Source organism: Elephas maximus, chromosome 19 (genome assembly GCF_024166365.1).
Source record: "Elephas maximus indicus isolate mEleMax1 chromosome 19, mEleMax1 primary haplotype, whole genome shotgun sequence".
Lineage (NCBI taxonomy): Eukaryota > Metazoa > Chordata > Mammalia > Proboscidea > Elephantidae > Elephas > Elephas maximus.
The window spans coordinates 20,755,199-20,782,310 of NC_064837.1; the positions used below are offsets into that span (position 1 = coordinate 20,755,199).

Genomic DNA, 27,112 nt, shown 5'->3' on the forward strand with positions numbered 1-27,112 from the left:
AGTCTCAGGATCCTTTGATCTAAGAGAAGAAGGGCTTCCTAGAACCCCCTGGAATTATACTCAGACTAGTGTGTAGGTATATGTGTATTTCTTTGGCTTTCATCAGATTCTCAAAGGGATCTGGGACTCAAAAAAAAGGCTAATGATCACTGCAATAGGTATTATTTTGTCCAATTCTCTCCCTTGACAGATGAGGAAATGGATTTTTTAAACTGTTTTCTACTTCAAGCTTTTGGTGCTTATTCTGGAGTGATAACAGCACAACCTACGCAGTTCTCCTGCAAGCAGCTCCCGCCACTTCCCGAGTGCTGTGGAAACACCCTAGTGAGGCCAAAAGCAGGACGAGTGGCCAGCGCTTCATTTTTCACAGAGAAAAGCAAGGTCCCTAAGGAGGGGAGGGATGGCTCTTTGCCTGAAGTATCACGAACAATGAGTACACTTTGTGTGTGGAAAGAATGGATACCAGAATGATAATAATTCAGAAAAGTGACTCTTCAGACAGGAAGGTTTGGGGAAAGGATGTGGTTATTCCAGACACGTGCTTTAAACCTGGGATGTCATCATTCTGAAGCTTTTTTAAAAATAAGAATCGTGGTTGATAAGAGAAGAAGGGGCTTTGTCTGAAAACAGGCATCCATGTGGGTTGCTTTAAGCCTGTTATTTTAATAGGCAAATAACTGATCCTTTTTCCCACCACTCCACAGTGTCTTATTAACTCCCTGGGGAGGAAACTCTTTGAATGCAGAAGACAAAGTGCTTTCAAAGGACTAAACAGCAACAGTAACGCCTGCTCTTCTGTGTGGCTGCTGGACATACATCTGAGGACCTACCGAGGACTGTGGCTTCATGCGACAAAAAAGTCAAGGCCTTTTTCTCTTTTTTTGAGGGAGGCATTTTTGTTAATGTAGAAGCTCTTTCTCAAAGTTCTCTTTCTGGGATTTTAATGTGAAATATTTTTGTCATCGGGGAGAAAAAAAGTAGAAACCATCTGTGAAATCAGAGAGGTGAATAATAACATTCTCCCATGTAGTGATTCTACTTGAAACATTTTAATCTTACCATTTACCCCTGAAACATATTTGGAAACGAGAATTGTTAACTCATGACAGCAGCAGAAAAAAAAAAAAAAAAGAACTGAACTTCAGTCCTAAATGCTTTCTCAAAGAACTCCCCTCAAGACCTTTCTCACAGCTGCTGCTATTTTCCCTTTGTGAGCCACTGTCTGGCCCTCCAAATCTGTTCAGGCTGAGAGATCTCTTGGAGCCTAGGCCAGACAACTCGGCCTGCTCCAGAAACCCAACCTTTCCAGATCTGCCTTCCAGCATGCAAAGGCCTTTACCAGGTCTCTGGCTCTGGACAAGGATTCAGGGACCAGGAGGGGTTTTCTTGCTATGCCACTGCGACCTCACAGCAGCACAGGGTCTTAGCACATGGACACACTCTCCTGGCTGTGAAGAAACGGCTGCAGCGGGCTGCTCTGTAGAAGTTTTCTGAAGCCGGCGAGTTTGTGAAAAGCATAGATATTAAATGGATGATAATCCATATCCATCAAATAAAACAAGAATCCATGAGCCCGTGCTGACGTAAAGACAGAAGCAAAAAAATAAATAAACAGGGGAGAAGGGAAAGTCCTTTCTTACAGTAGAGTTCCAGTTAATCAATGTAGAAATAGTGATGAAAATAGACATTTGGCAGACACCACGGTAATAACGGTTTGGGGCAGAATTCATTAAGGGATATGGAAAATGAGTGGGCAAAAGTATGATGAGAAACATAATATTTACATAGTCTCAAAGTACTCACCCAGAAGATACTTATCCGCTACAAAGAGAAAAATAGTAGCTTGTGAGAGGAGAAATCTGGCCAACTGGCTAGTATTACCAGTGACAGGACAAATTCACATGATGTGTCTCCTTATATGATACACTGAGAAGGACACAAGTGAACTTCTATGGGATTCTTGCCCCCAAAAATCCATAAACTGAATTTAATCAGGCAGAAACATTACAAATGATCACTGAGTGCATTGTACAAAATAGCAAAGTCTTTAAAAGTGAAAAGTCTTTGAAAGACAAAGAAAAGACTGAGGAATCATTCAGGATTAAAATATGCATGATGGGATCCTGGACCAGAAAAAGGACATTGATGGTACTTTTCTGATTTTGATAACTGTGGTTACACGAGATGTTAACATTCTCTAGGAAAACGTATATGAGAATTTTTGGTCCTGTTTTTGTAAAGCTAAATGATTTCAAAATGAAAAGTTAAAAAAATAAACTTGCAAACACATACGTTAGGGATTAAGCTTTCTATACTCTCCGAAGCCTGACATTGTAGAGCCATGTAGACTGACAGTATGCCGCTATACAAGCACTCACACGGGAAAGGGGTGTTGGGATCCATTTGGGACATCATTCGAGACAAACTCAGGCGTCTGTGATTTATAGACACAATAAATGATAACATTAAAATATCCTTAGTAGGTTTCCGGGGAGGGTCACAGGTATGCCAAGTCCCTCCTTCACCCCTGCAAGGAACTGTGCCCTCCTGAGGCCCAACCATGACCAGAGGTGGGAGAAATGCAGGTAGAAAACAGCAAAATGCTCATAACTCACTTGTCCTGGGACTCGATATACACGTAGAGATGAGGCTCAAAACACTTGGAAACAATGCCATGAAATGGATTGTCTGGGGCTTTAAGCTTCTTTGGCTGTGAAAATAAATAAATAAATAAACAAAGAAACCCTATACTTTAGCAATCTCTGCAAATTTCCAAGCAGTTTCAAAGAAAACATCCCTTCAAATTTCACTAGAAACCTACAGATAAGAGAGCACTCAGTGTCAAGCTGGGAACAAGCCCTGCATTCTGTGAACAATGGGCCGGTTTTGTTAGCATCGTTGACTTGCTGGGTATGGTGAAAGGTTTACCGCTACTTTGATAAAACATGCGTTTTCAATTTGGAAGCTATTCATCATATGACTGATGTTATAAAAATTTAAATCCTGGCTAATAACAGCACCTTGTTATTTGTATATCACTTTAGAATTTCTAAAGTGCTTTCACATAATCTAATTTTGAAAGCCTCCATTTACTGACTGTTATTATGGGTGAAGCACTTTGATACCAAACAACATCTCATCTACTCCTCACGACAGCCCTTAATGCAGGTATCATTATTACTACTATTTCACACCTAAAGAAATGAAAGATTAGAGGGTTCTAACAGCCATGGATAAGTTAAAAGGCACATGGTTTAACTTTTCCATCCCCTAAACTAGAACTCTTTCTATTACATCATTGCTTTCCTACAGTGGCTCCTAGACTTTTGGATTTCATTGACAAGTAGACCTAAGAAAAAGAAGGGTGGGGGACCAACATAGGGTTACTAGCTTTTTATTTTGCTACTTTCTATTCTCATCACAAGTTCCAAAAATGAGTATTTTTATATCCAAAAAAAATCTGTAAGGATAAAATAGCAACATAATGCCAGTCCTTATTAAGAAAGAACAGCTGGTAACCTTACACCAAATATATACACACTGATAGGTGTATATTGTATTGTTCTTATTTTTGGCATTTTGCCTTCGATTAATGAAAAACTGGACCAGCACCGGTCCCCAGACTGATACGTGGAAAACGCTGATTTACAGGTCCTCTAGAAAGAAGTGTTTTGCTAGTTAATTTCTTTTTCAACATCGAAAAAATAAACAAGAATCTTCTCGCATATTACTTTCTATTCCTAAAAAAGTCTCAATTCTATCCATCACCAAATGTCAGCCAAAGACACCTCGCTGGGGTTGGGGGCAGAGTGCAGCTGGTTATAAACTGGCACGCACACGCACATCCTGAAATGAACTACTCACATCTTTTAATAAATTCAGCAAAAGCTAAGGCCCCTGATGACATGCAGAAGTAATAATTACCTTTTTTCTAGTTGTTTTTTAATAAACTACTGTAATGGTTAAAAACATGCAAAAACTGGTAATGATCACCAAAAAATTAAATGCCACCCAATTTCTTACTTAGCTCTCTTCCCTTTTGTATCTTCTATGAGTTCCCTGTCTTAATTTTTTGGCAAGGTTTGTAGAAACTCTGGTTCTTCCTAAGAATATCTGTAACTACAATCTGGGCTGTTTTCTCTTGTCACCCGGAAGCCATGGCAGGAGTCAGGCTTCAGGGTGAGACTACAGAGAGCCCCAGGGACTCTAAGACCAGCCAGCTGAGTTTGAATTGGCTGGATCCAAAGTTCCACTTAAGTCACAGATGCCCTGGGAGTTTTTAAGGCCTTCCATTAAAAAAAAAAAAAAAAAAAAATTTTTTTTTTTATTAGTTTAACACAGTAGATCCACAATGGAGTATATGATGGTTGTAAGCGGGGGTCCTCAATAGTTTTGGCAACCCATTTGTCCTAGATTTTCTAAGTTAGTACTTGTTTCTTGTTATTCTATAGCTTGCAGTGAGGTGATTTGTTAAATGAATAGCCCAATGTGATTTAATTTATCTAACTATATGTCTAGATATCTCGATTTTAGATTTGAAAAATATGGCCACTATACCCAGACATTGTTTTATTAATTAAAATTATAAACATCATAAAAAATAATCGTAAGTATTATATGCTTTCTCTTTAAAAAATTTTTCTCTTTAAGAAAAGTGGTCACACTTCTGTAGGATAACTTCTAATAATTATGAGAGTTTACATAATATACAATGTTGTGATGTCTTAAATCAACATGCGTATTTTGAATGAGGCTTTATTTCTTGGAGCCCTGGTAGTGCAGTGGTTAAGAACTCTGGCTGCGAATCAAAAGGTTAGCAGTTTGAATCCACCAGCTGCTCCCTGGAAACCCTGTGGTGGCAGTTCCACTCTGTCCTATAAATCAGAATCAACTCGATGGCAATGAGTTTGGGTTTATTTGTTTGTTTTATTTAGTTACTAATTTAGGTGCACTTTCCCAACTCCTGACAATGTGTTTTATCACTTTAAAATGGCTATATGATGGAATTTAAGTAAGGTCTATAGATTGGATGGTAGTATTGTATCACTGCTAATGTTCCTGATTTTGATGAGTACATTGTGGTAATATAAGTGAATGTTCTTCTCAGAAAATACGTCCCGAAATAGTTACGAAAAAAGGCCCGATGCCTGCAACGTACAAATCATTCTGAGACAGAGATAGAGGAGGAGAGAGAAGGAGTGGGGCCGGAATGATGAACTTAAATGTAGCAAAATATTAACAAATGGTGAGTTCAGGTGAAAGATATTTGGGAGTTCCTTGCAATATTGCTACAAATTTTCCCTAAGTTTGAAAGTACTTTAGAAAAAAGAGTAGAAAACAACAAAATACTTGGGGAGTTAGTGCCCTTGGCCTGGCAGAAAATCCCCGAGATAGTTGTGGAGCACTCTTAAGAAACGTTGCCTGCCCAACAGCTATGCACAGAAGGGATACTGTGTGGAGGAACACAGATATCCATGCCTGAGTAAAAAAGCAGTTTGCGTCAATTTCCTGGTATTGATAATGCACTGTAGTTATGCTGGATGTCACCTTGGGGGATGCTGGGAGATGGGGACACAGGACCTCTCTGTACTATTTTTGTTACTTTCTGTGACTCTATAATTGTTTCACAATACAAAGTTAAAGAAAAGTGGTATAGAAGAGTTGGACTCTGAATGGGAAGTTTTATGGGTATCTTTACTTATGTTTTCCTTTTTATATATGTACAAAAGTGATATACGATAAAAAATCTATGTCTAAGTCTGATGGGCTCATTCAATAAGTATAAAATAAAAATTCTAAGTGATTAAAAAAATGGGCATGTGATATTCCAACTAACTCATCTTCATCAGCCTTCCACAGGTCCTGGGCATGATGATGTCCCAGAATACCCCGAATCTGGCGTTCAGAGACTGACTCCATTCTGCCCTGCCTCTTCTGAGACCACTGGATCTTGTCACCACAGCTCCTAGGGCCCCTTGTGGCACTTTTAGGTAAATTAGAAGCAAGAGGGGTTTCCTGAAGTTTCCTTTTTTTCTTACTTTTTTCCTCCACAGGACCGCCTGCTGCCTAAAGCTGCTTTATGAATGTGCTCATGTTCAGATAATAGGTGCTAGAATTTTAGCTCAATCTGGTGTCTCCCCTCGCACAGGCCAGCTCCCCAAAGTGTTGCTTCTCAGCTTGAAGAATTAAAAAAAAAAAAATTTTTTTTTTTTTTTTAAAGTCATTTAGCAGTAGCATTCGGCCTGGAGTTCTGAGTGTGTGAATTCTGGCCAAAAGCTGCAGATGGTTAAGCTATTTCCTCCCGGAGTTTGATGGAATAATAAAAGGTTACTCTTGTCACAGTAAGGAGGTCTGCAGCTGGTCCCATTTCCTTTTATTACTATCCAATGTAAACAGATTAAATCTAAGTGCTCGGATCACCAGGAGGGTACATTTTTAAACCACAGATTCCTTATGTCTTCTCTGTCTTTGCTTTATACTTTGAGCACCCTCATTCCCCTTTCAGATGCCATTTTTCATCACTGGGAATGTCTTGGAAACTGTCCAAGCCCTCTCACCAGCTAAATACCTCTTTTCAAATTCATTCTCTCTTCTCACTAGCCAGCCCTATACTGCAATAGCGGGCAACTTTTACCTTGCACATTGATTGCAATGGGTTGGATGACCCAGGGGCAAGTGCCTTGACCACCTCTGGCTGGGATCACCACTAGCATCCTGAGGAGTCCCTCCCGGAACCTCTCAGGGCTCCTACTCCCAACTCCAGAAGCCATTAAGCTGCTGGGAAGAGGGAGATCCTGGAGCTGCCACCTAATCAGCCACAAGCGCTGGTGAGGCCGTGGGAGGCCAGGGATGGCATGTGAGGAGGGATTAGTCACTGGTGTGCAAGTTTTATTACTTATGAGTAACAGCCCATGGAACTTGTGGATGGATCATCTAGTCCAGGAGTTTTTAGTCTTCTTTTTTAAAAACAAACCTGAAACCCCTGGTTCAAAAGAAACTTTACCTAAAAGTCCTCTATATAAAGTACTCAAAAGGGCGCAGCTCTGTTTGAAGGGACCCAGGCCCGTGGCCTCCTCCTAACTCCCCATAGTGACATTTGAAGGGGCACCAAGGAATACAGTTTGAAAACCATTAGTCCAGGTTTATAGATGAAGAAACAAGGGAAGTCTAGAGAGAGTGAATAGCCTCTCCAAGGTCACATGGTCAGTTAACAGCAGAACAGAGTCCAGCATTTTCCCCACCACTCAACTCAGCTTTACCGCATCCATCAGCGGGACGTCAGTGTTCTGTGTGCTTAGAATGAGCAGGTCTCAGTCCTTACAAAAGTACCCTCAAGCCTCCCGGATGAGCAAAAAGTTCTGTGAGAAAGGAAAATCCTAATCTCTCGGGCCAAACTATGGTAAAGGGGAGCTCTCCATTATAATCCAGTTTAATAACATCCAGGAGGACTCGTGAAAGGGGTCATTTTTTGTGACAGCACTAAAAGCACCTGAGTGTTCAACTGCACAACTGTAGACGTGGCAATGGCAGCCACTAGCAATAGGGAGGCATGAGGGCCCTGCAAATGACACTACCACACAAAGCACACTCAGAGGGTGCACGTATGCGGAGAGGACAGACCAAAGGAATGAGCTGGACCACCAGACCACCCCCCAACCCCGCCATCCCGATCTTCCCTCCCAAAATGTGAGGGATGCATTTCTGTAGTTAGAAGAAATCTTTTGTTTTCTCTGTGCTAGCCAATAACGTGATAGCTTTAAACCAATGACGTGAAATCCTACAGATCTCTAGGATACAGCTTCAAGATAGCCCTTCACTTTTGTTCATTCAGTCTTATTCATGGGATTCATTTCTATATCCTCCACTCTTTAGTGAGACATCAAGATGTAATGAAAACAAGCAATGGGAAAGGAATTCTAGTCTCTGACTTCTACACCTGGCTTCCAGTCCTAGCTCCTCCATTTACAAACTGGGCAACCCTGGGTAAATTACTTCACCTCTCTCAGCTGCAGTTTCTTACCTATAAAATGAGAGGTAGACATTATGAAAACGAAATAAGGCATGTAAAAGATTTTTAACCCTTTTACCTCTGCTGGTACACATAGGTACCACTTGCCTTTCCCACCTCTGGGGTTTCTGAGGAGGTTTTTTTTTGAACAACTTAATAGTATGTGCTGGCACCCGTAAAAAATGTGAGCTACCCATATTATCACAACTATTTAATCAGTGAACCAGACACATTTCACTGTATCACTTCAGAACTGCTCCTGGAAATTCGCCCTCACAGCCCTTCCAGGATTGCACACCTAACCCACTGTGCAAGGACCACAGGGCTAGCTGCAAAGTGTGTGACTGTGGGTTTCCCAGAGCTGGTCTTCCAGCCAGCCTCTTTTTCAGTTGTGTCTGGAGCAAACAATACCATAAAAGAATCCTCCAGCATCTGAGTGTAGAAAATTAAAAAGAAGGATCACTAATCCAGAAGGAAAAGTTCTGATTTATTACTCTAACCTCCCTCATCATAAAATGGCAGTGAAACAAAAACACCATTCTATAGGATGAAGGGAGAGGAGATTTAGAGCTGGACAGAAAAATCAGAAGGAAATTAAAGTGCTAGTGTGCTCTGAAAAGGAACTCTCCAGATATGCCATTGGTCACCTTGGTATTTCCAGACCTGCCCAATGGCTTCCAGACCCAAAGTGATCAGCTTATAACTGAGTGGAGGCCTCTCTGAGTCTGCCGTGCTGCTAACTTCACTGGGGATCTTTCAGCCTTTCCCCTCATCACCATCCCAGATGAGAGTGTGACCGAAAGCTAAACTGGCAGGTTGAGGGGGTGATGAATGAGGCAGAGCAGAACTCTGCGGGCACCACCAGGTGGGCTAATGAACCTTGTATGTGGCTAAATCCGGTGGTTAGGCTCTTCAGGAGCAGAGAGGTGGGGCAAGAGAACTGTTGTCTCATTCAGTTTTCTAAATGCACTTTCAGAAAAAGCCATTCTAGAAAAGACCACCAAAGTTGTAATGTCTGAATGTGGTCAGTGTCCAAAGGATTATATCTGGAGAATGCTGACCCATTTTCTGAAACAAACATCAGGTAGGTTACACGTGGTAATGCAAACCAGACTTACTTGGTCTAAATCGCCTTTCTCCATGGCCAGTTCCTCCATTTCTGGTGCTGGTTCATCTTCCAGGAAGGGATTGGTGGATGGGGGTGGGGACTCAAGTTTCTTCTGTTAAGAAGATGTGAGATGTTATCATCAACCCTGGGAGCCTTAGCAATGGATGGAAAACATTTAGCTCAACAATTCAAATCCTGTTTCTATCACTGAGTCATTTTCAACAAAGCTTTTAACTTCAGTTAACTGACTTGATGTAATGGACTTGCTTTCCACATCTATGAAGGACCAGGAGATTCAGAATCACAGAGCTCAACAGCCTGATCCCCAAATCCACCACTGAGCCCGTGATCAGGAATCCGATGTTATCAACTAATTAGCAACTTTTAAAATTTGTTTGTTGACGCTTAGGCTTGGTGGGTTCTCTTTCTCACTAATCCCCTCTCCCTAAAATGCCGACAATCTTTAAAAGGATAACTAGAGGTTAGAAACATTGCTTTCAAAGAAATATTGCTTTCTAAAAATAGTTTTAAGTTTATAGGGCTTCCCCCCCCCCCCCCAATGAGATAAAGAAGCCAGACTTTCAAAGTGTCTCAATTTGAAATGCTTGCTTGGTTATGAGACCGTATTGTTTCTCACTGGGGTTTCTCAATGCAAAATCATTGTCCTACTAACGATCACCTTAAGCTACTGCAGTGACGCAGTGATCGCAAGGCTTTCTTCATACACTGAGGCTATACCTGTATCATAGCATCCAAGTATTCTGGCCAAGAATTAAGTGGTTTAAATGAATGTAAGCAGAATGGTCTTAAAACCTAAATGTGTGTTTTTTGTTTTCTGTGTATTTAGTTCAGTTTTTTGTTTGTTTGTTAATGCCTTCAGCTGATGTCCTGGCACTTAGCAGAGGCATTCACACCACAGGCCATCTGCTGTCCCTCCTGGTACAGGGATTAGTTCAAGTTGCTCCACTAGTATATGCTAAACTGTCATAAATAAATTTAAAAACTCCCCTCCACCTGGCTTTCTTTTCTCCAGAGAGCCATTCCTTGCTCCTTCCCCTCATCCCCAGCACCAACCAATCCCTTTTATCCTGCATATCCACTTAGTTTCCTTTCAGGTAAAACTCTCGGCTCCCAGGCATAAACAACATCTCTAGATCAAATGTGTGAAAACTTCCAAAGAGCTGCCTCAATTCTGTTGTTGCACTGATAGAAAGGGCACATGACCGATGCCCCTTTTTATGTATCCTGTGCTGCTTCTAACATTTTACACACTTCATCATATTTGATCCCTCAAAGAGCCCTGTGACTATTTCTTCATTCAGCAGATGAGGCTGCTGTGGCTCAGAGAAGTTAGGTTATTTGGCTAACGCAGCAAAGTTGGAGCTAAAACCCATGTCTCCTGCCTCAGCTTTCCCACTAGCCTGTGGTCCTACTCAGTGGCGTATTCTGAAATAGTGGTCATAGTCAGGACTAGGAGGTGACTTTTCTCAAGATTTTGCTGTGGTTGCTGCAATGGGACTTACTTGGGAAGGGACTTCTGTTGATAATCCAGAATACGTAATAGTAACTTTATAGTTTCTTGTTGAATTCAAGCCCATCTGGCATTTTAATTCATTTAGTTTCTGAGCACCTACTACATGTCAGGCACCAGAGACAGGATAAGGAACCAGACAGATACAGTCCCTGCCATCAGGGAGTCCAGTGGGGAGAAGACAAATAAATGTGCAACTGTAATATTTTAATAAGTACCTGGGTAAGGGACATACAGAATGGGATGGGAGCATGTGGCAGGGAAGGCATCCCAGAAGAAGGGACTTCTCTAATTCGGGGCCTGAAATATAAGTGAGAGTTTTAGCCAGATTGGGGTTGGTGTAGACAACAAGGTTTCAGGAAGATGGAAAACTCTGTGAAGGCCTGAAGGTGAAAATATCATTCATGTCATCTCAGTTCTTGTTTATTCGATCAGATTTCATGATTTAGCTGTTGTAGAAGATCAATGGGGGAAGGCTATTGAATATGCTCAGGAAATATATTTTTTTGAAACCATGATGAAAGCAAGGTTAGTAAAGTGGGCTAAGGGAGTTCCTGGACTGTACTCTCACTGATGGGAAGTGTCAAAAGAGTGCGTTTAAGTGGCAAGAAGTGAAACAGAAAAGGCAGCAATGAAGCAACATTAGAGGCGGCAGAAGTGGGGCTACCTGTGCTGGGCCAGAAGATTCCCAAGGCTTTCTCTATTTCCGTAGTCTATCTTTACTAACATGCTGATGGAATTACTGAGGGGGCATCATGAATACTAAGGTAACTCCTTGCTTGCTCATTTGGGGCACATAATTTCCAAGTGTGGCCCAAGCTGTGAGAAGCACAGTGATGGACTCCTCTGTCCATCCATCTACTTGACAAATGGACGTGCTGGGCACTGGGAGTAAAGCAGTGAGCAAACCACCCTCTGTCCTCATGGAGGTGACAGTCTGGTGGGGGTGGCAGACTTTAATCAAATAACCACACAAATACGTGATAAGGGTTATGAAGGAAAAGTAGAAAGCATACAACAGGGGGTCACAGAAAACTTCCCTAAGGAAGTGATGTTTGAGTCAGACCTGAAGGATACCCTGGAGTTAAATATGTGAAGGGCAGCAGGAGGAGTGGGGTGGGGAGGAACCAGAACTTTCTAGGCAAAGGAATAGGAGATGTTTGCCATTCATTCAACAATTATGTCCTGAGCATCTGCCCTGCTCTAAGCACTCTTCTGGCACTAGGGATATAACACTCAATAAGGCGGATAAGGAAAGCACTGTGAAGAAAATAAATTTAGGAACTGGGATAGGCTGGGGAAAGGATGAGGAAGTGTTTCTTTACGGGGTGATGAGAGGAGGGCTCTCTGAGGAGGCGATATCTGAGCAAAGCCCTGAATGAGAAGGAGCCAGTCGGGAGAAGATCAGGGGAACAGTACTCTCAGCAGGGGACCCAGTGCAAAGGCTGAAACAAGCTTGGTGGGCTTGAGGGACAGAAAGAAGGGCAGTCTGGCTGCCACACAGACAGGGGACATAAGGTAAGAGAAGTACCAGGTGACCAATCACTGGGCCATGTTAAAGATTAGGTTTTATTCTAACTGCAACTGGGTAGTCACTGTGGGTTTTAAACAGGGAAGTGATATGATCTAATTTAGATCTTTAAAATAGCATTCCACTGAAGTGGGGAGAATAGACTCTAATGGAAGTAAGAAGACCATCTGAAGAGGCAGCTTCAGTGTTCCAGGCAAGGGCTGGAGGTGGCCTAGACTGAGATGGTACCATGGAGACAAAGCAGCTAGACTTGGGACACGGTTAGAAGAGAGCGCTGAGAGAGCAGAAGCGAAGGGTGAAGGAGTCAAGGACCACTCAGTTTGGGGCTTGAGCAACTGTGTGGCTTGTGCTGTCATTACCTGAGAAGGAGTACCCTAGTAGAGTGGGAGAGCCCAGGCTTTGGATTTGACAAACCCAGGTCTGAGTTCAAAGTCTGCCATCGTGTGGAAATCCTGCTTACCTTCTCCAACCCGCAGTTCTCTCATCTGCAACGTGAAGGGATATTAATGCCTGCCAATGAGCAGTTGTGAGGATTAATGAGATAATGCACATAAAGCATGAGATAGGTCTACAAAGCAGCTCAACACATGGGAAGAAGTTCAGTAAGTGGAAGCTTGTGTTGTTAGTATTTAAAGGGGTGGGCAACTAAATAAGGCAGAATTGCTGTGGTGCCTCTGTTTAGGAAGCAACTCTCCGTAGGGAAAGACGTGGGAGCACAGGGCTAAGAAGTCTTGTGAGAAGAATTCCTTTTAACTACCACAAGTGAGATCTAACCCTACTATGTTGTCTCTTTGAGATCTTTCCAGGAAATGGAAGCAATGGGCCAACCAAATTACAAGTGCAAAGATGCACTGAGCTCCACCCTTCTCCCTGAGTCGACAGCAAAGCCCTCAAAGTACTGCACACACCACCTGTCTGTTAGCAAATGTTACATGACAAAAACCCTATAGTGCAGGTATAGACTCATGCCATTTAAAGGGTGACGTTACTGCTCCAATTTACTTCCTGTAATGAAAGAACACTTTTTTGCAGAAAGCGATCCCTGGCACAATTCTATCTCCTGTGCAAAAGCCCTGTTGTATGAGTCAACCAGAGCACACTGCTCCTTCCTGCTTTGCAGCTGTTGTAGACCATTCAGAGTCCCAAGTTTGAGTTTAGATTTTAAATAGCTTAAATGACATATTCCATGAGCTCCGAGGCAGCTAAATGAAACAAAAAATCTGCCAAAGTAATGAACAGCCTTCCAATTTTAAAAGAACTCATTCTTTTTGCAATGATGACAGCTGATGTCAAATCCGTACAGAAAGGTAAAGTCCTTCACATAGCAAGTTAATTCCTACTGATTGAATCAGAGGACATTCTCAACACCTCCACGATCCTAAGGGCCACGGGGCAGCCAGACTGTCTAATTTGCTAAAGACAGAGAGCCTGGCTTTAGTCAGCAGCATGCCCATATCTGGGTCTGCCTGCATAAGTCCCTTTCTGAGCCCTAGCAGGATATTTCAAATCATCAAAGAAGGAACCCTGAAATTTAAGACTAATCTTCCTTTCCCTGGAGCAGAAAGCTTTCAGTTACAAGATAAAAGTTCCTAATGCCTGCATTTCTTAGTCTGTAAATATCCTACTCCTGCCCAATTCCTGATTTGTCCTTAAAGAGCTGGCCTGATGGCTTTAGCTGCTAACCAAGGTTGAAGCACCAGGCTCTGCACACCTGGGTGTTTAATTTTCCCAGGATCACTCTCCTGGTGCTACCATGTCTGTATCTCATATTGTGATAATTATGGATAGGTCTTTTTCTCCTACTAGACCATAAGCACCTGTCTGATTCAATTTTGCCTCTTCCCCCAAGGCCTAGCGATGCCCTAGACAAAGAGGGAGCTTGGAAAACATTTGTGAATAAATGCTGGTCAGTAAGACAATCCTCTGCAGAAACACGAAAACAGTTTCTATTTTCGGTAAACAAAACAAAAAACTCGTGTGCGCCTGTGTACACACGCTCCTAAAAACCCACTGCCGCCAAGTTGATTCTGACGCATAGCGACCCTCTAGGACAGAGCAGAACTGCCCCATAGGGTTTCCAAGGCTGTAAATCTTTACAGAAGCAGACCGCCACATCTTTCTCCCATGGAACAGCTGGTGGGTTTGCACTGCTGACCTTTCGATTAGCAGCTGAGCGCTTAACCACTGCGCCAGTGCATGCTTCTAAGAGGGTCTAAACAATATACACCAAATATTAAACAGTGGACATTTCTGGGGAGAGGGATTTGGAGTAGTTGAGAAAGGAGAAAACTTTTCAAAAAAATATTTTATTCTGTTCAGGTGTTTAATAAGTATGTGTTACTCTTTTATTTAATAGATAGGATATTAATTTGAAGAGTGAAGATCTATAACTAAACTCGTACAGCATTTTCTAGAACCTTTAATTTTTTAAATTGAGATATAATCCATATACTACCTAATTAGCCATTTTAAAGTGTTCAATACAGTGGTTTTTAGCACATTCACAAAGTCGTGTGATCACCACCACTAATTCCAGAACATTTTCTTCATCCCCATAAGAAATCTCATACTTGTTAGCAGTCTCTTCCCATTTTCCCCCACCCCCAGCCCCTGACAGCCACTAATCTGCCTTCTGCCTCTATGGATTTGCCTATTCTGGATATTTCATGTAAACACAGAATCATACAATATGTGGCCTTAGCATAATGTTTTCAAGGTTCATCCATGTTATAGCATGTATCAATACTTCATTCCTTTTTATGGCCAAGTAATATTCCATTGTAAGGATATACCACATTTTGTTTACCCATTCATCGGCTGATGGGCATTTAGGTTGTTTTCACTTTTTGGCTATTATGAACAATGCTGTTATGAACATTTGTATACAGGTTTTTGTGTGAACATATGCTTTTAATTCTCTTGGGTAGATACCTAGGAGTTGAAGCATAGACTGCTCTTGGAATTAAAAAAAAAAAAAACAAAGTAAAACCATTCTAATAAATGTGTAACATAATCAGGAAATGTGTAACATAATTAGGAGTTTTCCTTAACGGCCTTCCACTCTAGTAGTATTTAAATGTCTTGAATTTTTAGATATCTGCCCTGCCAAAAAGCCTTCTCTCTTTCATTTAGATCACTTCGCCTTTTTTACCTGGCAGAGTCACCTCTTGGCATTAGGCAGCAGCACCATGACATGCACTAAAACAAAGAGTGACGGGCTCTTTTTAACATCGGGACTCAGTGCTGGGAGAGACCAAGCTGCTGCATTTATGAGAGCCGATGAAGATCTAGAGAGCAGTTTAAAACAGAGGCACTCTTTAATGTGAAAATGCTCGCACCTTTTTAACCCTGTAATTCCATTTCTATCCTAAGAAAATAATCTCAAACATGAACAAAGATCTGTTTACAAAGATGTTCATTGCAGCCTTATTTATAAAAGTGAAAAAAAAAGAAAAAAAAAAAAGGGCTGTCTCATTCGGGTCAGAGCAATTGGGAGTATGTAGCAAGGTGCATACAAGTTTTTGTGTGAGAGACTGACTTGATTTGTAAACTTTCACTTAAAGCACAATAAAAATTAAAAAAAAAAAAAAAAAGTAAGGTTCCAACAAGAAAAGAATGGCTAGGGGAATTAAGGACCATCCATAAATGAAATATTTTGCAGTGACTGGGAAAGCACTTAAGATATGACATATGAAGAAATGTAGGATACAAATTGCATTTACATATTGTGTACAAAAATTAACTAAAAACGGATCAACTATCTAAATGTAAGAACGAACCTATAAAACTCTTAGAAGAAAATAAGTCAATCTGCCCGACCTTAGATTAGGCAACAGTTTCCTGGATATGACACCAAAGGCACCAGTGACCAAAGGAAAAAATAGATAAATGTGATTTCACCAAAATGAAAATCTTTTGTGCATCAAAGGGTACTATCAACAAAGTGAAAAGATAACCCACAGAATGAAAGAAATTGTTCGCAAGTCATATTTCTGGTAAGGGTCTAGTATACAGAATATATAAATAATTCTTACAACTCAACAAGACAGATAACTAAATCAAAAATGGAGACAGAGATAGGAATAAAAGGGAAATTCCTCAATATGATTAAGGGCACTTAAGAAAACCCCCAGCCAACATTATACTCAATGGAGAAAGATTGAGAACTTTCCCCTTGATGCCCACTCCCACCACTCTATTCAATATTGTAGTAGAACTCCTAGCCAGAGCAATAAGGCAAGAAAAAGAAGTAAACAGCATTTAAATTGCAAAGGAAGAGGCAAAACTATCTCTGTTCACAGATGACACAATCCTATATACAGACAATCCCAAAGAATTTACTAAAAAACTTCTAGAATACAGGAATTTAGCAAAACTGCGGGACACAAGGTAAACACACTAAAATCAGCTGGGTTTCTATAAACCAGCAATGAGAGATCTGAAAAGGAGATCAAGAAAACAGCTCCATTTACAATAGCATCTAAGTGAATAAAATATCTAGGAATAAATTTACCCAGAGATGTTAAAGACTTACACCAAAGGTAACACCCAATGAGGGTGAAATGTGTACAGCCTGACCAAGGTAAATGATTTAACTAAGATATACACAAGAAAAAAGAATCTTTTGGTAATTGCTGTGGCATATATAATTTTGCAACAACAACCAAAAAATATATGTGCAGGTATGTATGTATATTGCTATGGCTGCTAACCAAAGGGTCAGCAGTTCGAATCCGCCAGGCGCTCCTTGGAAACTCAATGGGGCAGTTCTACTCCTCCTATAGGGTCACTATGAGTCGGAATCGACTCGAGGGCACTGGGTTTTTTGGTGTCTGGGTATATGTATATATGTAGACATATATGTGTATTATAGGTATGTATATGTGTGTATAGATGGGTGCATGCAAATGTATATACATACATATATGTGCATGTATGTGTCTGTATCCATATACATTCACATATATAATAAAGCACATAGGAGGTACAGTTACAGATACTTCTCAGACATAACCAAACACCTGGTGGGATTGGTTTTCTGTGTGTGAAGGCTTAAGACCATAGTCTCATGGGACAATTTGGTCAACTGGCATAATATAGTTCATAAAGTTTACATTCTATATCCTAGTTTAGCGAGTAGTGTCTGGGGTCTTAAAAGCTTGTGAGCAGCCATCTAAAATACAACTTTTGGTCTCTACTCATCTGGAGCAAAAGTGAAAGAAGGAAATCAAAGACTCAAAGAAGAAACTAGTCCACAGGACTAACAGTCTATATGAACCACGGTCTCATCTACCCAGAGACCAGAAGAAGTAGATGGTGCCCAACAACGAACTAGATGGTTCTTGTAGACTATGAGTCCTACAGGTTAATTTCTTCTTTGAGTCTTTGGTTTCCTTCTTTCTCTTTTGCTCCAGATGAGTAGACTACTAAGTAGTCTTCGTAGTCCATCTTAGTCTGGAAGCTCTGCTGAAACCTGTTCAACATCACAGCAACACACAAGCCTCTGCTGACAGATAGGTAGTGGGTGCGCATGTGGTGTATTGTTTGGGTACTGAACCTGGGTCTCCCGTATGGAAGGTAAGAATTTTACCAGTGAACCACCACTGCCATCCCTAAGCATATATTCAAGACAAATAAGAATATATGTTCCCACAAAAACTTGTATACAAATAAATGTTCACAGCAGCATTATTCATAATAGTCAAAAAGTAGAAACAACCCAAATGTCCATCAACTGATGAACAGATAAATAAAATGTGGCATAATCATACAACACAATGTTATTCAGCCATAAAAATAAATGAAGTACTGACACATGCTATAACATGAACGAACCTCGAAAACATTATGCTAAGTGGAAGAAAACTATTCACAAAGTGCCACATATTGTTTGATTCCCTTTATACGAAATGTCCAGAGGAAGCACATACATACATACAAACAGAAAGTAGATCAGTGTTTTCCAGAAGTTGGGTGGGGCAGGAGAGTTTGGGAGTAACTGCTAACAAGGGTTTCTTTTTAGGATGATGAAAATGTTCTGGAATTGGATATTGGTGATGGTTGCATAGCTTTGTGAATATATTAAAAACCACTGAACTGTATACTTCAAAATGGTCAATTTTGTGTTATGGGAAATTTATGTTCTGAGTTATATCTCAATTAAAAAACAAAACAAAACAGACCAAAAAACATATTTAAGAAGTATAATTTCAACTGTATAAAATGTACAGAAAGAGTACACCAAAATCCTCATCTCTGATGGGTGGGAAAGTGGACAGTTCTTTTTGCTTCTCTGTTCTTGCCTGTAATTCCCAAATTTCCTATCTTGAACTGGATTATCTTTTTCTCAGAAATAAACAACCAAAGTTCATCTTCCTTCATGATGTTAGTCCTTTAGCGTCATTAACCACCACCCATCTGGTGAATTCTAAAAATTAGTCAATGAAAACCCTATGGATCACAACAGAATACTGTCCAATACAGTGCTATGATCATGAAGATGGTGCAAGACTGGGCAGCATTTTGTTCTGTTGTGGATGGGGTCACCACGCGTTGGGCTAACTTGATGGCAACTTAACAAGAAGCATCAGTAAAGCATGTAGAAAATATTTTCAAACACTAAAGGGGACTCATCAGCCCCCCTACTGTGGCAGAACTGCATACCCTCTGCTGACCTCGAACTCTTACACAGTATGCCTAAAGCTAGTGTTCAATTGCTGGATGGCTGAAGTGCAGGGTGAGACACCCTGTGTGGGCTTTCATCCGTAGTGAGGTATTTGCAAATACTCTTCTACTCAAACTGCACAGCTAAAAATTACACCTCTGGCTTCTATATTTATAATGTAATTTTAAAAACTAAGCCCATATAAATGTATATTAAAACAACCCCTAGAAGCCAAAAGAAAATTTTATTCAGAAAGGTTAACTTATAAAATGGCCCAGAGGAGGGAAAACCCAGCTGCATGTAAGCGGAACATTTTTAATTTTTAAAAAAATATAATAAAAATTTACCAAATTCAGGGAACCAGTTGTAAAAACCTACCCTGATCTGCTCTGGTTTCGGCAAGAGGCTTGCTCACCTTGAATCTAATCACCATGTCACTAATAACGCAGGTGTGTAGAGTTAAATCACATCCAGACATTTGCTGTTAATTTCAAGGCATTTTAATTTACGACCATTTTAAATCCCTCCTAAAGGGTCAGAAGTTTAGGCAATTGGCAACAAGCATTGGCAGCTCACTTCCTCAAGTAACAGTTACAGCATTGGACGTTATACTTGCTAGGGCTAGTACAGTCAAAAAAACAAACTCTGTCCTTAAGATTTTTTCAGTCTAAAGTTCTAGCAGATGTTAAAGTCTCATTTCTTAAAATGCAGCAAAGATAATGTATCAAATCCATGAATTAGGAGGAGTAGAGCTGCGGCGTGTCTTTCCAGGTGAGCTAGTCACACTCTTGAGCTCACCCTCATTGTTTTACTGTCAAGTAGACACCACAGGCTTAGTTAGTTGCAGACAAGTTGATTCTGACTTGTGGTGACCTCATGTGTTACAGAGTAAAACTGCTCCATAGGGTTTTCTTGGCTGTAATCCTAAAAGAAGCAGATCACCACACCTTTTCTTCCATGGCACTGCTGGGTGGATTCGAACAGCCAACCTTTAGGTGAGCAGTCGAGTGCAAATTGTTTGCGCCACCTAGGGACCTTACCAAGGGCTTAGAAAATTCTAAATGTTTCAGTGAAGCAGTTTGGGGAAGGGTTGGATGAGAGGTGAGCAAGGGAGAGTTTCTAGTCAACTTGGCTGACTTGTCATCTGCTTCATGATAACTTTCCATGGAATTCACTGAGTTTCTATGAAAGTTGGCATATATTAAAGGATATCAAGATATACCTTGATTCGTTTTGCAGTTTATTCTGGTACTCTGAAACAAAATGGTGGCCAAAAAAGGTTTTCAAAAAAGCAGATACTTCTATCTGTAGATGGCATGATCTTATACACAAAAAACCCTTAGAAATCCTCAAGAAAACTACTGACACTAATAGAACTGAGTTCAGCAGAGTCTCATGATACAAGATAAACATACAAAAATCAGTTGGGTTCCTCTACACCAACAAAAACAACATCGAAGAGGAAATCACCAAATCAATACCATTTACAGTAGCCCCCAAGAAGATAAAATACCTAGGAATAAATCTTACCAGAGATGTAAAAGACTTATACAAAGAAAACTACAGTACACTTCTGCAAGAAACCAAAAGAGACTTACGTAAGTGGGTAAACATACCTTGCTCATGGATAGGAAGACTTAATATTGTAAAAAGGTCTATTCTACCAAAAGCGATCTATAGATTTAACACAATTCCGATCCAAATTCCAATGACATTTTTTAATGAGATGGAGAAACAAATCACCAACTTCATATGGAAGGGAAAGAGGCCCCCGATAAGTCAAGCATTACTGAAAAAGAACAAAGTGGGAGGCCTCACTTCACCTGATTTTAGAAACTATTATACCGTCACAGTAGTCAAAATAGCCTGGTACTGGTACAAGAACAGATACCTGGACCAATGGAACAGAATTGAGAATCCAGACATAAATCCATCCACATATGAGCAGTTGATATTTGACTAAAGGCCCCAAAGCAGTTAAACGGGGAAAAGACAGTCTTTTTAACAACTGGTGCTGGCATAACTGTATATCCATCTACAAAAAAATGAAACAAGACCCATACCTCACACCATCCACCAAAACTAACTCAAAATGGATCAGAGACCTAAATATAAAATCTAAAACGATAAAGATCATGGAAGAAAAAATAGGGGCAACGTTAGAAGCCCTAATACATGGCATAAACAGCATACAAGACATTACTAACAATGCAGAAGAAATACTAGATAACTGGGAGCTCCTAAAAATCAAACACCTATGCTCATCCAAAGACGTCGCCAAAAAAAGAGAAAAAAGATTACCTACAGACTAGGAACAAGTTTTTAGCTCTCACATTTCTGATCCGTGCCTGATCTCTAAAATCTACATAATACTGGAAAAACTCAACTACAAAAAGACAAATAACCCAATTAAAAAATGGGCAAAATATATGAACAGACACTTCACTAAAGAAGACATTCAGGTAGCGAACAGATGCATGAGGAAATGCTCACGATCATTAGCCATTAGAGAAATGCAAACCAAATCTACAATGAGATTCCATCTCACTCCAACGAGCCTGGCATTAATCCAAAAAACACAAAATAATAAACGTTGTAGAGGTTATGGAGACACTGGAACACTTAAACACTGCTGGTGGGAATGTAAAATGGTACAACCACTTTGGAAATCCATTCGGCGCTTCCTTAAAAAGCTAGAAATAGAATTACCATACGATCCAGCAACCCATTCCTTGGAATATATCCTAGAGAAATAAGAACCTTTACACAAACAGATATATGCATGCCCATGTTCACTGCAGTGCTGTTTACAATAGCAAAAAGATGGAAGCAACCAAAGTGCCCATCAACGGATGAATGGATAAATAAATTATGGTATACTCACACAATGGAATACTATATATTGATAAAGAACAGTGATGAATCTGTGAAACATTTCATTACATGGAGGAACCTGGAAGGCATTATGCTGACTGAAATTAGTCAGTTGCAAAAGGACAAGTATTGTATAAGACCACTATTATAAGAACTGGAGAAACAGTTTAGACAGAGAAGAAAATATTCTTTGATGGTTATGAGAGGAGGGAGGGAGTGAGGGTGGGAGAGGGGTACTCACTAATTAGTAGATAAGAACTACTTTAGGTGAAGGAAAAGACAACACACAATACGGTGAGGTCAGCACAACTGGACTAAACCAAAAGCAAAGAAGTTTCCTGAATAAACCGAATGCTTCAAAGGCCAGAGTAGCAGGGGCAGGGGTTTGGGGACCATGGTTTCAGGGGACATCTAAGTCAACTGGCATAATAAAATCTATTAACAAAACATTCTGCATCCCACTTTGAAGAGTGGCGTCTGGGGTCTTAAATGCTAGCAAATGGCCATCTAAGATGCATCAATTGGTCTCAACCCACCTGGACCAAAGGAGAATGAAGAACACCAAGGACATGAGGCAATTAGGAGCACAAGTGACAGAAAGGGCCATGTAAAGCAGAGACTACATTAGCCTGAGACCAGAAGAACTAGATGGTGTCCAGCTACAACCGATGACTGCCCTGACAGGGAACACAACAGAGGACCCCTGAGGGAGCATGAGAGCAGTGGGATGCAGACCCCAAAATATCATAAAAAGACCAGACTTAATGGTCCGACCGAGACTAGAAGGACTCTGGTGGTCATGGCCCCCAGACCTTCTGTTGGCCCAGGACAGAAACCATTCCCAAAGCCAACTCTTCAGACAGGGATTGGACTGGACAATGGGATGGAGAGGGATGCTGGTGAGGAGTGAGTTTCTTGGATCAGGTGGACACTTGAGACTATGTTGGCATCTCCTGTCTGGAGGAGAGATGAGAGGGTAGAGAGAGTTAGAAGCTGGCAGAATGGACAAGAAAAAAGAATGGAGGGAGGGAGCGGGCTGCCTCATTAGGGGGAGAGCAATTGGGAGTATATAGCAAGGTGTATATAAGTTTTTGTGTAAGAGACTGACTTGATTTGTAAACTTTCACTTAAAGCACAATAAAAATTAAAAAAAAAAAATTATGGTGTATTCACACAATGGAATAGTACACATCGATAAAGAACAGTGATGAATCTGTGAAACATTTCATTAACATGGGGGAATCTGGAAGGCATTATGCTAAGTGAAAATAGTCAGTTGCAAAAAGACAAAAATTGTGTAAGACCACTACTATAAGAATTTGAGAAAGAGTTTATACAGAGAAGGTAATATTCTTTGATGGTTACGAGATAATGGAGGGAGAGAGGAAGGGAGAGGGATATTAACCAATTAGATAGTAGATAAGAACTACTTTAGGTGAAGGGAAAGACGACACACAATACAGGAGAGGTCAGCACAACTGGACTAAACCAAAAGCAAAGAAGTTTCCTGAATAAACTGAATGCTCCAAAGGCCAGTGTAGCAAGGGCAGGGGTTTGGGGACGACCATGGTTTCAGGGGACATCTAAGTCAATTGGCATAATAAAATCTATTAAAACATTCTGCACCCCACTTTGTAGAGTAGCACCTGGGTCTTAAATGCTAGCAAGCGGCCATCTAATATATATCAACTGGTCTCAATCCACCTGGAGCAAAGGAGAATGAAGAACACCAAGGACACAAGGTAATTACAACCCCAAGAGACAGAAAGGGCCACATACACCAGAGACTACATCAGCCTGAGACCAGAAGAACTAGATGGTGCCCAGCTACAACTGATGGCTGCCCTGACAGGGAACACAACAGGGAGCCCCTGAGGGAGCAGGAGAGCAGTAGGATGCAGACCCCAAAATCTTGTAAAAAGACCAGACTTAATGGTCTGAATGTGACTAGAAGGACCCCAGTGGTCATGGCCCCCAGACCTTCTGTTAGCCCAAGACAGGACCATTCCCAAAGCCAAGTCTTCAGACAGGGATTGGACTGGACAATGGGACAGAAAAGGACACTGGTGAAGGATGAGCTTCTTGGATCAAGTACACACTTGAGACTACGTTGGCATCTCCTATCTGGAGGGGAGATGAGAGGGCAGAGGGGATGAGAAGCTGGTGGATGGACACGAAAAGAGAGAGTGGAACAGGCTGTCTCATTAGGGGGAGAGCAATTAGGAGTATATAGCAAGGTATATATAAATTTTTGTATGAGAGACTGACTTGATTTGTAATTTTTCACTTAAAGCACAAAAAAAAAAAAAGCAGATACTAGTGGCAAAGCAGTATGGGGAGGAGGCATGGGTCCAAGAAGCAGTAAGTCTTCAGGTAGGGGGCCCAGTGGCTAGAATGGGAGTTAACCAATCAGAGCCCCAGGGCCAGCCAGGCTGGCCTCTTCCCAGTGCTGTCTGTTGGGAAGATGGCTAGCAGCCATGACTAATCAATCAGATCCCTGCTGCTGAGGCTTGTAGGCTGCAGGCAAAGAAGGTCTGGCTCCACTCGGCCCAGGGTGGAGTGATGACAGGACCCAAGCTCAGGGTGGTGACCCCGTGTGTTACAGAATAAAACTGGAGGGGTGAATTCCTTGAGAAATTGTTAACAATCCCCTACCATGACCTTCACATCTCCCACAGCATGGCTTCAGTGAACCAATTCTCCAAGACCTGGCCTGCCTTGTTGAAGAGGCCATAGGGGTTCTGTTGCCTTCACAGAAATTAACCTTTAAGGAAAAATCCTTGAATGGTATAGAATGCAGAACAGTTGCAGGGCATGAAAATTAGGACAAAGAACAGAGAGGGTGAATTAAAGAAGTTAGACAATTTGGAGAAGTCTGTGGAGAAGTTAGCTGACCAACTTGATAGCTGATAAAGAAACAAGGTTATTTATGACTGGACATATGAGACCTCTATAACTCACAAAATTACTAGTCTCTAAACTAGAGCCAATATTTAGATAAAATGATGTTAGGACGTTCTATAAAGATCAAGTACTCCATAACAGACAAACAAAAAATCCATACAAACTACCCTATATCATCACTTTTCACCTCAGTTCAGAGAAATCCCTGAAATGGGGGAATAGGCACTTGAGCTACCGGATGGGACCACCATACCATAAAAGGGTGAAGAGAAGTACACCACCCAACCAGCTGATTTCATGTTCTAGCTACCCTCAAGGGGGTTCTTACCAGGGTTCCATCTGTCAGGGTGCAGCCGGAGAAGCGTTTCGCAAGAAAGCCCTCAAAGTTAGTTGTTCTCTGAATAGCAAAAAGAAGCAATTTCACCTCAATTTCTTTAGCTCTGGTACGCATAATCTTGGCAAGTTCTGTCCTTCAAAACAAAGGGGTAAGAATGTTGTCATACAGCTGATCACTCATGCAAGACAAGACAAAGAAAATGGTTTTAGCTTATATTCAGAAAAAAAACTGTGTACGGTCATTTCAAACCCTGAGGTCTGTTACCAACTTAGCCTAACTTCTGGGGAAGAGAAATATATATTCCCAATAACAATATTAAGGTGAAATTATCCACCAGTCAAAAAAATCAAGGATTGTGAATGTTAGTTTACATGGTTACAACTATTTTTAGGCCGTTAAACCTTTCAGTAATATGTTAACGTGTATGAAACACCTGTGCTTTATAAAATGTATATATTCTATATAATTTCACAAGTCATTAATCACTGAATAACAATGCCTCCATCTTTCAGAGCTCAGTAGCCATTTCTCCAACCAGGACAGAAGCACTGAAAATACACGTGAGAGGCCAGAATCCCCACGTGAAAAGTAACACGCATATGCGTAGGGGGTTCCTACCTGGGAAGCTTCTGTGTAATTCACCTGAGTGTTCTGTTTCAGAATGTACGTTCTTAGCGGGCAGGCACATGTGAGTTCTGAGTAAGCACAAAGCTCTCGTCACCTTCCCACACAAAAATGTCAAAGGCCAACAAAGAGCCTCTGAGTTTATTTGAGAATTATGTATCTATGGGATTTTGGCCAAAACCCTAACAAGGAAAGCTTGGCACAACACTGCCATTAGCTGAGACACAATAGCAGGTACTGACGCTTACAGGCACTTGTCGGCTTTAGAATACTTCCAGTCCCCGCAGGCTTCACTGTTCACAGAGTTAGGTTGCAAGTTTGCTGGACTGTAGGCTAAAGAGAATGAGTTGACAATTTCTCAAGGAATTCGCTCCTTCTTTGCCAATCAAAACTTGGGAAGTGGCAATCACAATGGACTTGAATCAAAACTAAAAAGTTATCTATTGTTGGAAACCAGATCTACTGGATACATTGAGACTGGAGGGATTCCCAAAGCTATTGTTTGAAAACAACTTTTGAACCTTGAGTTGAAACTTGCCTCATGAAGTCATCTTTAAACAATAATTTACTTAGCTCAGTAAATAATATCTGCCTTGAGCATGGTGCCCTATTAAAGAATTATCTACATAAGATTGAAATGGCAACAATAACACTAAAGCACAGATGAGAACTTTAAGGGGCAGAGAGTATAAATTAATGGTGGTGAAACAACAGAGGCAGAGACACCAAATGGTGACACAATGTGAAGAATGTAACCAGTGCTACCAAACTGTACATGTAAAAATTGTTGAATGGGTCTATGTTTTGTTGTGTATAAAACCAAAAACCAAACCCAGTGCCGTCAAGTCGATTCCAACTCATAGTGACCCTACAGAACAGAGCAGAACTGCCCCATACAGTTTCCAAGGAGCGCCTGGCAGATTCAAACTGCCAACCCTTTGGTTAGCAGCCGTAGCACTTAACCACTATGCCACCAGGGTTTCCTTTGTTGTGTATATTTTCACCAAAAAAAAAAAAAAGGCGTTATCTAAATCAATGGTAGCAAATGTGTTTCTTAACCACTATCCCCTAAGACATGTTTTCTCCAAATGTATTTAAAGAACGCAACCTGATTATATTCTCTATGACCTTCAGAAAGAGGGCTGTCATGAATTACGCAAAGGGTGGATGGTTGAGTTGCACTTAGATGTGGGACTTTTTGGTTGTGTTTAACCTAGGGTTAGATGAACCTGTATATTTCCTGAGCATCTACTCTATCATTAAAGTAGATATTACCCCTGTCCCTATGAAACCATCTGAGGAGTCAGAAAAGTAACATGATGATGGATAGGTGCATTGCACACTGATATATGTAGTACAGATGCCGGGGAAAACTGGGAGTGATGGATCACTGTAGGCAAGTCTGGTTGATGAGTCTTGAGCTGATGCAGTAGGGAAGGAAGGCTGTCCCATGTAAGGGCTACGCCAAAAGAAAGTCCTGAGCAAAGAAGGGGGCAGAGGGTGAGGCCATAGTTGGAAATCAGGGTGGGAT

General features: G+C 41.0%; 1 protein-coding gene across 4 annotated transcripts in view; it reads right to left on the minus strand.

Annotated features, from left to right (window-relative positions):
* The window catches only part of VPS53 (VPS53 subunit of GARP complex), a 144,449-nt gene that overhangs the window by 55,260 nt on the left and 62,077 nt on the right, over window positions 1–27,112 (minus strand). For all 4 annotated transcript variants that reach the window (XM_049858738.1, XM_049858735.1, XM_049858736.1 and 1 more), the window contains 3 exons: window positions 24,949–25,090; window positions 9,127–9,228; window positions 2,616–2,710 (listed from right to left, as the gene is read on the minus strand). In XM_049858738.1, coding sequence (XP_049714695.1) covers window positions 2,616–2,710; window positions 9,127–9,228; window positions 24,949–25,090 — 339 coding nt within the window. The remainder of the gene's footprint in view (window positions 1–2,615; window positions 2,711–9,126; window positions 9,229–24,948; window positions 25,091–27,112) is intronic.